Raw genomic sequence first — 12407 nt, 5'->3', positions numbered from 1 at the left:
GTGGAGCGCAATTGCCGGAGGTGTCTGCGGTGCATACAGCGAAAAACACTGCCTGCATGCGCAGCCCCAATGGGCCACTTAAAGAGCTCTGGTCCCATCGACATAGTCTGCATGGATTTCCTTTGCATCGAGGCAGACTCAAAGGGTATCGGGAATGTCCTGGTAGTAACAGACCATTATACCAGATACGCTCAAGCGTTCCTTACCAAAGACCAGAAAGCTCTCATAGTAGCCAAAGAACTGTGGGAGAATTACTTTATCCATTACGGGTTACCTAATCGGATGCACTCCGATCAAGGGAGATACTTAATTGTTTTGACTGGTAACAGACCATTACACCAGATACGCTCAAGCGTTCCCTATCAAAGACAAGAAATCTATCATAGTAGCCAAAGTACTGTGGGAGAAGTACTTTATCCATTATGGGTTACCTAATCAATGCACTCCGATCAAGGGAGAGACTCAGAGAGAGTGTTAATCAAAGAACTTCTAAAACTGCTCAATATCGAAGTCTCGTACGACTCCCTATCACCCTGAAGGAGATGCCCTGACGGAAAGGAATACCAGGCAGAAATTAGTGTACCGCTGGTGAGAAACTCCCTTCGAGGTGGAGTCGCAGATGCCGGGCTTCCCTGTATATTGCATCAGAGATTCAGAAGGAAGGGTAAAGGCCTGGCATCGGAATCACTTGCTACCTACAGTATTCCTCAAGTTGGAGAAAGTTAACCTGAACCATACTCAATAGTGTCGGCAAATGAACAGGAGGAGTCCAACGAAATCACGAATGATGTAACAGAAAATAATCACGATCCTTTGGAAGGAACCACTGCCACCACAAATGCAGACAGGTGGGCACCACAAGAAGAAGTAGCAGGTAATGGGCATGTCCTCCATGTACCCTCCCTAGCGGCTTCAATAAGCAGACCACTTGACCCAAGGAGTCCGAGTTTAGTTCCTACTAGAGACTATGTAGCTCAAGATTCACACCTTATGACAGGGCCAGGGCCTCAAGCCAATGGTAGCCTCTCCACCCAAGAAGACGTCGGAGAAGAGACTCGGAGTCAAAGAGTGAGACACCCTCCAATGAGAATGCCATATGATTCATTAGGGGCACCTCACTGAGTCTCAGCAGCTGTCTTGGAGCAGGTTTGCCTCTGTAATAATCATTCTCACTGAACTGTTTAATTTGATTTAGATGTATTGTACAAGTTAAGTTGTATGATGAACTGCATTTTTCATTATGTAAAAGTTATATATGTGTTCTCAAGCGGGGACATTGAGGTCTCCACCAGGGGGAGGATGTAACAGGGTCCCGTACCCTACCTCCGGTGCTGGGATCTGTTTAGTGGTTCCACGGAGCTCCGCATGATCGGATGGTGGGGGCAGCCATTTTGTGAGGCGTGCATGCGCAGAGTAAGGAGTGCAGCGGCCATCTTAGGTTAGCTCCACACATACAGCCGAGGGACTACATGTCCCAGAATCCCTAGAGGGAGAGACTGCCCACATGGGGTTGCCCCAGCCAATGGGATTGACACAGGAGGAGGAGATAGGATATTCTCCGCATGCAGGGAGCGCACGAGTCAGTCTGGACGGAGTAGGCAAAGAAGGGAGTGTCCAGGGAGCAGTGCTTCCTGGCCTAGGCCTAGATCTTTCCCCCTAGGCCCCAGTTAGGCCCTGAGCCATAGTAGAGGAGTGTTGCAGGGAAGGCCCCAGATAGGAACTCTTCCCCTTACTGATATTTCTGCACCGGTGACCAGACGGCCACGCAGTGCTCTGCGACCTGAGATCTGCACGCAGTACCCCAGAACATTCAGGTGAGACCCCTGGCTGGAGCTCACCTCATGAGGATCAGGACCCTTAGGAGAGAGGGGATATGTGTTGGAGCCCCGCTACGTGGGACCCGCTCAAACCCATCGCAACAAGCAGCACCTGGGTACTGGAGTACCCAGGCAGGTACCCAACGTGCACCTACATCCACAGGGGTAGCACTACCTAACATTTGGGTGGGAATTGCTGGGACCGGACACCAGAGGTATTGGTGCCACAGCACCCTCAGTACTTTGGGGGAAACATCACAGGTTGGGCCACTGGGTTCATACTGTGGGTACAGTTATTATATGTTATCTGTGTTAGTATGTGTGTACAGTATACCTTAGTCATATACATTGTGTGCTGTATAAATTATTAATGTTAATCGTTTCCTGTGAGGGATTATCCCGCCAACGCTGGGATCCCTCAGAGGTGGAGGCACTGTACGCAAGGAGAAAGAGCTCACCCCAGCTCCCAGAGGCTTAGGCCTTCTGTGAGCAAACAGGTACAGCAGCACATGTAATTGCCCATGTAGTTCCCTTAGACATAGGGAAAGGGGGATATATATATAGAATAAGGCTCTAAATGTTGGTGATACCTGCAATGCTACTTTAATGTAGATGGTAAGCTGTATGGGCAAAGCAGCACCTGACAATCATTGAGAAAGCCTTTAAACACTCTGTACAGTGCACCTTTTTGCTGCCAGCCTTGGGAAAGGAGTAGGATTTGAATCTTGAAATAATTCCACCTGCTGATGCTGACCAACTCTAGAAACCACAATGTCAAAGAGGAACAGTAAATGTGCTAGGAAAACACCTTTAAACGACATACATTCCATATTCATTGAATAAAAAAGCTTATTTAAATTATACTATAAGAAGCCTTTTGATACAAATATGATAGGATATAAAAACCAGTAGAAGGGACCTATTTACTACATGCTATAACTTCTTAGTTTAACCAATATTCTACATGGCAAATGCAATGCCCTATTTATTGAGTTCACAAGGGATGCCAGCATTAGGAGGTGCACATCGTTTTTCAATTGTTCTGGAAATACTGCGTGGAATTAATGCTTTTCAGCTTCAACACTTAGTTGAGGTAGGCATAATGGATTATTTGCTGTCTCATTGAAACACACATCTTTTTCACCTCCGCTAGAAATGTCGTTTTCACACTGTAATTGGACTAGGTTGGCAGATAATGGCTTCACTGTTATTGAGCTATGCAACTCAAAAAGTTGTTATTTGGAAATATGATATTCAGTGTGCATCGTTAGATATAAGGCTAAGAAAATATTTAGGATAGTCTAAGAATTGTTTACATATTTATCTTTGCTGTCGTATGAAGTATTAACTATCATGACTGCTGATTACTTATTTAATATACAATACTGTATTTAAGTAATATTCCAGGTTTAACTTTCTCCGAATAGTATCCACTCCTACTGCTTGAATTAAATCACGTTTGCCAACAAAGGCTCCTACTGTATGTCTTAAATACTACTTTCAAAATTGTCCGTTGTTAAATTCGCTTCCAGGCGTGTTTGTAGAAAGGCTGCATGTACAGCTCAGCCCCCTTATAACGCTGTGCTTTGACTCCAAAGAATCACATCGCGTTATAAGCGGAACGCGTTAGAAATAACGTATAATTGTATGCATTGTACAATAAAGTATTTAAGATACCAATAATAGTGTTGTACAGTATTCATAAATACAAAATTGGGAGCCACACTTGCATCGCGTTATAAGCGGATTCGCGTTGTAACAGATCATGTTATAATGGGGTTGAGCTGTATAAGGTTAGGCTTGGCTCACTCTGTCTTCTTGCATACATTTAGCTAAGTGAAAATTCTCAGAACAAATGAGTAGATCAGCACAACAGAATCACATGGATTTTCTCATATTTTTAACCATCATTTAAAAGATTAGCACAGGCATGTGTTTGGTGAGCAAATGAGCAGGCCAGTGTTTAGAGAAGTGCGTGTTGCATGTAGTGATTTTAGTTTCTAATAGGCATTTTGCATAATAGTGAATAGTACAGATCCCACAATCATACTTATATGCAGAACATCCAAGGAGGATGTGTAATTCTAAAATCTACATACTGTAGAGTTAAAATGCCAACCCAGGTTATACATAGACATAGAACTGCTGATCTCTGCCAACTACTGGTGCTCTTTAGCTACTCTGAATAGCTATTGTCAGTAATACCCATTCAGGGAAGGTATAACTTTACTCTTAAAGGAAGGAGCTAAGAGAATATAATAGTATAAACACACTGATAGACAGCACTCAAAAACGAAAGTATATTGAACATGTACAGGGTGCACGGAACGAAGTGGGCCCAAACAACCCCATTATAAATCATAGAAACCCCAAAGTTAGCTCCAGCACACACTGATTTATGGAAAAACGTAGAGTCTCAGAATAAGCCACAAATTTAATAGCGTGAATGAGTGAATACACAAAATTGGAAATGCTAAATGACTGATAATGCAGAGTATACAGCTCAGAATACCACACAGGTAGGGGGGGATACAGAGGGAAGGAATGTGTGGGATACAAAAGGGGGTGGGGGGGAAAGAAAGCAGGTAAACATATAAAGATACTGGGGTAGGGTAAGAGGGGCAACGTTTCAGGGTAGGAACCCTTTCTCCAGGCCCGTTCCCTTGGGTCCAAAGGAACCTCAAGGTACTTCCCTTGACCCCCTATATGACACACAATTGCAAACTGAGAAAAATCACAAAATCATATAATCAACTAGTCCTGCTGTGAACAGCCATCCGTAGTATAGGTAAGTATATATGAGAAATGCAAACCGTCCTTATTCTTAGTGTTCACAGGCTACTGGCAACTCTTCTTCTCTCTGAGCCGCCGCTGCATTGAAAGAGAAGAAGAGTTGCCTGTGAAAACTAAGAATAAGGACGGTTTGCATTTCTCATATATACTTACCTATACTACGGATGGCTGTTCACGGCAGGACTAGTTGATTATATGATTTTGTGATTTTTCTCAGTTTGCAATTTTACCTTGAGGTTCCTTTGGACCCAAGGGAACGGGCCTGAAGAAAGGGCCCCTCTTACCCTACCCAGTGTCTTTATATGTTTACCTGCTTTCTTTCCCCCCCACCCCCTTTTGTATCCCACACTTCCCTTCCCTCGGTATTCCCCCCTATCTGTGTGGTATTCAGAGCTGTATACTCTGCATTATCAGTCATTTAGCATTTCCAATTTTGTGTATTCACTCATTATTCACGCTATTACATTTTTGGCTTATTCTTAGAATCTACGTTTTTCCATAAATCAGTGTGTGCTGGAGCTAACTTTGAGGTTTCTAGAATATAATAGTACTTATAGACTTTTTATAGTATAAAATGTTCCTTTTCAGGAGAGGTGGTACCTTATCCCATTCTAATTACTGCTTCAAATACAGTACATCCAACTTACTTTTTTTTATGACATTGCTGAAATGATATCAATCCCAAATGCCTTGCATTATTTGTGGCATTTATTGCAAGATCCCCCCTATCCTCATCTGAAAGCTTCCTTTGGTAACTTACATCTGAAGAGTGTTGGATTAAGGCCATAGTTACTAAGACGTCTCCTGGCATATTAGCAACTTCCGTTGCTGGAAGACACCCAGCTCATTGATTTGAGTATGCAGTAAAGTGTTTTCCAGCGCCATAAGGTGCCTTATTGTTGGAGACTGTTTAATAAATATGGCCCTACTGTAAATATCTCTAGCAGGCCAGTCCTCATGAAAAATATGATGTTTGGCGTACCAACCTATTAGTAGCTTTCTAAAACAATCATCATACTCACCAACTTAAAGAAGCTCTCCTCTGCCAAATGCATTTAAGACTAAGGGGCTTATTCACTAAACTTCGATAAGTGCATTAAGTGCCCTTTTTAGAGCGATATTGCATGTGCAGCTAAAACTAAAATGTTTTTTTTACTAAGCTATAACACTCTGGCTGTAACAAATAGTGCCGTAGCTAAAAAATGCCCAAACTCAATTTTTTTGCCAGTAACGGCTATTCACTAAACTCTGATATGCAATCCAAAGGGGGCGAGATCCGATTTGCGATACGCATATCAAGAAGTTTCTTTTATTGTTACTGCTTAGGATTGATACATGGGGTCTCCAGTGGCCTCTGGGGGCCTCTGGATCTGACCCACCTATTTATTTCTGCTCCGGCAACCCCCGGATTCAACCCTATGCAGTAAAAATAAAATTGCAGCCAGTTTCATTACCTTAGTGGATAACCGCTAAGGTAATTAAAGGGTTAAATAGCAGGCACTGCTTTGTTGTTGGTACAGGGGGTGGGGGAAGCTTGTAGTTGCCCCAGGGTGGGAGTTTAGGCCTTGCGGGAGAGTGGCAGTAGGAGTTAACACCTTCATTACTTTAGCGGTTATAACCGGTATGGTAATGAAGGGGTTTACCCTCGCGCTACCCTCCCGCAAGGCCTAAGTACCATTCGGGGGCAAGTACCACCTTCACCCACCCCTTGTACCAATAACACTACACCGGAATGGGTAAAGGTGCTTTTAGCCAAAGATGGCTAATAGCGCTTTTCCCCATTCAAAAAAATATTACAGTGCAATGCAATTTTTAAAAATACAACCCCCCTCTCCTCCCCAACACCAAACCACACTGTAATGGGCAAAATTCCTATTATCCAGATATTTGGTTACCGCTATTGTAATTAAGGGGTTAACATTCCTCCCCCACTACCCACCCGGGAGGTCTAATCACCCTACCAGGGGGAAACTACTCCAGCCCCCTCTACCTATTGATTGTAACAGTGGTAAACCATGCCCCCAATATGGGCATGGATTGCCACAATGACAATGAATGGGCAACCTCAAAAAGAAAACACATAACAAAAAATACAATACATTACGATTAAATATTTAAAAAAATTGCCAAAAAATCCATTGTTTGTCACTGTGCTTATCTATACCCAGAAAGTGGCATATACCCAGATCTTGGCAGTCAATAGGCATCATATAAAAATACACAATTAAATAACACACTCAATGATTTTCTTACCTTTGCTGTCTTCACCTCCGTCCTACTCCAGCACCAGCTCTTGACCCACAATGCAATGCTCCTCAACATCCGATGCGCAGAAGTCCATGATCCTTTGTTGATTGAAGAGACGTCTCTGGTAAATTATTTTCTTTCTTTTCTTCTCTTCTCTGCTATATAATCCAAAAGGGGCCGGAGATGTTGCCCCATCTTCTTGGTCTTGAGACTGGAAAAGCCTTATTTAAGGCCTGTGAAGTAACATTTGAGCATTAAATGGTACATCCCAATCCAATTGGTTGGTGTACCATGTGACATGGTCCATTTTATTTCAGAATGTGACATCAAAAAGGGAGGGAAGCCAGCAAATCAGGTAGTATATGCTTCCATCCCTTTAAGATGATGTCACTTAAACAAAAAACAAAATGGCAGCCTTCCCGTTCATGGTACACCAAGCAATTGGATTGGTGGACATACCATGCGATGCCTTTCCTTTTTTTTGAGTGCTGTGACATCATCAAAAAAGGAGGGAGTCATGCTACCTGATTGGCTCTTACCTCCCTTTTCATGACTTCAAAAGGGAAGGCATCACTTGGTATATCTACCAATCCGATTGGTTGGTGGACCAGGTGACAGCCTCCATTTATTTTTTAAGGATGTGATGTAATCTTAAAGGGAGGGTAGCATAGTCTACCTGATTGAGTGGCTTCCCTCCCTTTTGATGACCTCACATCCTGAAAAAAAAAGGATCCTGTCACATGTACACCAAGTAATCGGATTGGGGGTTTACCATTTGACACTCAAATGTGACGTCACAGACCTTATATAAGGCCTACTCCATCTGATTTGAGGCCAAGAAGATAACGGGAAAACATCTCCTGTTCCTTTTGGATTTACAGCAGAGAAGAAAGAAGGAAAGAAGGAAAGAACTTACGGAGACGTCTCTTCAATCAACAAAGGATCATGGACATCTGAGCATCGGCTTTTGAGGAGCATTGGGTAGTGGGTCAAGAGTTGGTGCCGGAGTAGGACCAGGATGAAGACAGCAAAGGTAAAGGTATGTCCCTTTCTGGGTATAAATAATCACAGTGACAAGCAATGCATTTTTTTGCCAATGTATGTTTTTTTTAATTTCATTGTAATGTATTATATTTTTTTTTATGTGTTGTTTTTAGATTGCCCATTCATTGTCACTGTGGCAATCCATGCCCATATTAGGGGCATGGTTTACCACGTCACAATCAATGGGTAGAGGAGGTGGGGATAGTTTCCTTGGGGAGGGTGGTTAGGCCTTCCGGGTGGGTAATGGTGGAGGGGTTTAACCCCTTAATTACTATAGCGGTTACTAACAGCTAAGGTGATTAAGGGGTTAGTGGCAAGTAGTTTGTTTTTTATTATAATGTTGCTGCCCACGGAGGAAACAGAGGATGCGGAGGAAGAAGAGGATGCCCTTCATACTGGCAGGTGTAACTCCAACTTTAATTTACTTTATGCTTGTTGGCCAATGTATTATTTTTAATGGTCAAATGTGCTAATATCCATATATGGATACTACGACTTAAGCCCATTTTTGTACTGTATGTTTTGGGGGGTTGTTGTGGGTAGAGGGGTTAAGAGGTAGGATTGTTGTATTTTAATATTTATTGAGGATAAAGGGGGTGGGTGAAGGGGGTACTTGGCCCAGGGTGGGTGGTTAGGCCTATAGGGTGGCTAACGGGAGGTATTAACCCCTTCATTAACATAGTGGTTACCACCGCTATGTTAGTGGAGGGGGTAACTCCTCCCGCAACCTTCCTACCTTATTGTTCGGTAAAAAAATGCAACATCGCACAACTTTTTTTTTTTTTCAAAGACTTATCGCACAACTTGCGTTTGCTTACAATTCTAATTGGAAGAGCTGCACAGAGAGAGCTGCACCTCCATGCACAGCTCTTAAAAGCAATTGTATAGTTTTAATGTTAATTATAATAAAGTATTGTTGCAGGGTGTCTCCGGATCTGAACTGCATTAATTTTAGCCTCGGAGGGCCCTGCTTCTCGAGTTACGGGCCCCAGTATGGGGTGCTGGTATCTCCTGCTTGTTCAAATACCCCGGTCATGTGACATGGGAGATTTAAACAATGCAGGGAGATATCGGCACCCCATACCAGGGCCTGTAACTCAGGAAGCAGGGGGACCCTGAGATGGAAATGGGTGCGGTTCAGCTCAGGTGACCACCTGCTACAATACTCTGTTATTCAAATGAACATTAAAACTGCACGATCACTTGTAGGAGCTTTGCACGGAGATGCAGCTTTCTATGTGCACCTCATCCAGGCTGCAGTTTAACCAAAAAAAAAATTCAAAACTTGCGTGGTGCCCAAGACCAATATACAGAACAACACAATGTTATATGTAAATAGATGCTCTTATATACAAACCCTGGAGATATATAATTGAATTTAGGACAGATACTGGTGTAGCAACATGGTTCAGTAGCCAACCACTTATTTTTTAAAGTGAAGGCATGATACATAATGAGTCCAGAAACCGTAGCATGTAAATTCACCCTAACTTGTACCTGAGGTCCACAGATAAGGCAGGATACATGTAGCACGCAAACTCACTGGCATGCTGCAACGTCCACGCATAAATCCCAGGCTCCAGGTGTTCTTGGTGTGCCTCCGTGATGAAGATTCAAGAATAAACAATGGTGAAAGTAACAGAACACTATTCAAAAGCATCCAAACTTGAAAAAATGATGAAAAATGCGTATTCCATAAAAAAATAGTGATTTATTGGTTATAGGACAAACAAAAAGCGAAGGCATCGACCCACCAACGCGTTTCGCACCAAAAAACGCTTTCTCAAGGTAGCCATTACTAGATATTCATTCTTCATCATTTTTTTCTTCATGTGTGGATGCTTTTGAGTAGGGCTCTGTTACTTTCACCATTGTTTATCCTTGTAATTTAAGCAAACGCAAGTTGTGAGATAAGTTTTTGAAAAAAAAAAGTTGTGCGATGTTGCATTATTTATCCAACAATACAAAAATGGGGATTTTTCTTAATAAATACCATTTGGACACACATTTTTTTATAGTGCGGTAAGAAAATTCAAACTCACTTGGCAATGTACTAAAATTACGAAAGTTTAGGGAATAGGCCCCTAAGTGTAGATTGTATGAAAGTACATTTTTTTTTATTTCAAAAGTTTGTATCGATAAAGATGTTATTGATATTTTTCATTTTCATTTTCTTTTATTGATGTATGTACAGTATTAATCCTTTGAGGTCATTTTATTTGATTAATAGAGTCCTGCTTCCAATGTATACTGTATATCAGGAATGCAAACAGCAGAATTATGTTTAAAAAAAAAGAGTGCATTGCAGTACGAATAGCAATTTAGTTACCTAGGCAGAATGCATCACTTTGACGCAGGGGGTAGCCAGGCTATCAAATAAAGGTTTAAGCCCGTTTGGTTACCCCTGATCTGTGTGTTGGGTTTATAGAGTGTCAGCTCTTGAGCTCAGCGTTTGTACATGCATAACCTGTAATGTGCGGTAATAAAGTATTTTAAGTGTTTTTACCTTTCTAGTAGTGCCAGGGAGCAGAGATTGCTGTGGTATGAGTTTCAAAGGGGGGGTTTGCGGAGAAAGTGTTGTCAAATTGTGCCTAGGTAGCTGGGGTCCAGAATTGCTGGATACCCCAAAAATGTATCCGGGAATCAGGTCAGATTCCAGGGGACATACAGACACATCACCCCGGTCAAAATCCTCTCTTGAAATCAGTTTCGCGACTCACCACTAGGGCTTCCCTGCTTCAGCACAGACCAGAAAGGTAAAAGGGTCCTTAGGTTAATGAGGATACCCAGTTAATGCCCCGGACACCCAGAACCTATAAAGGGGTTCATGGGTTGGTTCCCTGCTTCAGCGCAGACAAGAAAAGTACAGGGGCATGTGAGGTGTCCCTGTAATAGTCAAGGGGTCCCGAGGTTAATGGGGATACCCAGTAAATGCCCAGGTCACCCAGAACCGGTCTAGGGTTTCTGTGGCCTCCAACCATACATCTAAGGTTGTGAAAGGAATATAGCTGGTGAAAAGTGGAGTGCAGCTTTTTATTCTATTTCCCATACCAGAAAGTCTTAGGATTGTTAAAGTGTCTATTTTATTAACAAAGTGTGTTAAGTACATGTATGCTTTGTGCAAAGTAAACTGAGGCACAGGGATGAAATGGGTTCCTGTAGCTGCGGGGATCCCTAGGTAAAATAGGGGTACCCCAGTTAGTGCCAAGGTGTCCCAGAACCTGTATTGAGTTGTGGGTTATGGAAGTCCCCTGTAAAGTATAGCAAAACCTGACCTGGTTATGGGGCGTTTAGGGTCCCCAAGGTTTATACTTTATTAAAGTAAGGTTCAAGGGGTGTTATACTGTATGTATGAAAATCCATGCAGTCAGCCTAAAGCATTTTCATAGGAGACCTAATGTCTATCCCACCTTCTAGCCTCAAAGGAAATCCAGGATGTGGAGGTGGGAGAACCATTTGGTGAGCAGCAAAAGGCCAGGTGTCCAGAGAACAGAGTGCCCCCCACTGAGGCCCTGATTATGACACCAGACTTAGCGAAGCCGGCAAGGGGTTAGCTGGGGGGATGTTGCTGCTTGTGGGAATATTTCCCATTGGCTGATTCATATTTCCAGCCCATGTGGTTTTTTCTAGCTGGCTAAACACGCCCCTGCCTCTGACATCAGCCAGGTGAGCCCTGCTCTGTATGGCTACTGAGAGCGTCTAGTAAGTAGGGCTTCAATTATTTGCAGCGGACCACCATTGGCATTTTTGATTGCATGTTACACATTATTGTTGTTATTTTGCATTTCTATTTTGTATTTTAAGTATTTTATAATAAATGTACTCCCCCTTTTTACACTTATCAATTATTTCCAAGTTCATTACCTATCACCTCTGAGGCAATCTCCCAGCATTACCTTTTGTGCTGTTACTTTTACAAAACAGTATTATGCTATGTTTTATATTCTTTTTCTCTCGTTACATGCACTGTGATTTCACCTGTATTGAATATTGTTTGGAGTGACCTGGACATTTGCCATCTATTAACACTCAACGGTTGTATATATTATATCTGTATGGCACTAGTTATACCGTACCAAGACTTTATTATCAGTTGCCGATTATGGGCCTCATGCAGTAAGCCCCGATAAGGCTTTTTCGGCATTTTATAGCCGTTTTTTGCCCTCCTGATTCAGTAAGCCCCGATAAGTGGGAATTATCGGCAACTTTTCTTGCGAAAAAATTTTTTTCGCCACCCGGCTGCCGATAAGCCACTTATCGGGACTTTTTTTTCCCGCCTGAATTCAGTAAGCCCCGATCAGCTTTTTGGTGCTGATCGGCAGGCCAGATTGGAGATTTTATGGCCAATCCAGCCCGCCAACTAAAGTTGGCAACTTGCTGAAGGAGAAGCATCGGCAAGGGCGACACTTAGGAAAAATCAGCCCTTTTTCCTGCCTGTGATTGATGCCGGGGGTCTCCGGAGCTGATACCCGCACCGGAGCCCCCCGGCATGCATCCGAGGCAGGA

At 42.8% G+C, this 12407-nt stretch overlaps 1 protein-coding gene across 4 annotated transcripts in view; it reads right to left on the bottom strand.

Moving 5' to 3' along the window:
• SYK (spleen associated tyrosine kinase) overlaps positions 1-12407 on the bottom strand; it is a 217347-nt gene that overhangs the window by 61630 nt on the left and 143310 nt on the right. For 3 of the 4 annotated variants that reach the window (XM_075600006.1, XM_075599996.1, XM_075599985.1), the window contains one exon: positions 2502-2576. The exons of the other annotated variant lie outside the window; for it this stretch is intronic. In XM_075600006.1, the coding sequence (XP_075456121.1) occupies positions 2502-2576 (75 nt within the window). The remainder of the gene's footprint in view (positions 1-2501; positions 2577-12407) is intronic. 4 annotated transcript variants of the gene reach the window in all.

This window comes from Ascaphus truei, chromosome 1 (genome assembly GCF_040206685.1).
Source record: "Ascaphus truei isolate aAscTru1 chromosome 1, aAscTru1.hap1, whole genome shotgun sequence".
NCBI lineage: Eukaryota > Metazoa > Chordata > Amphibia > Anura > Ascaphidae > Ascaphus > Ascaphus truei.
Note: the sequence above shows the minus strand (reverse complement) of the source record. Positions and strands in the feature narration are given on the sequence as shown.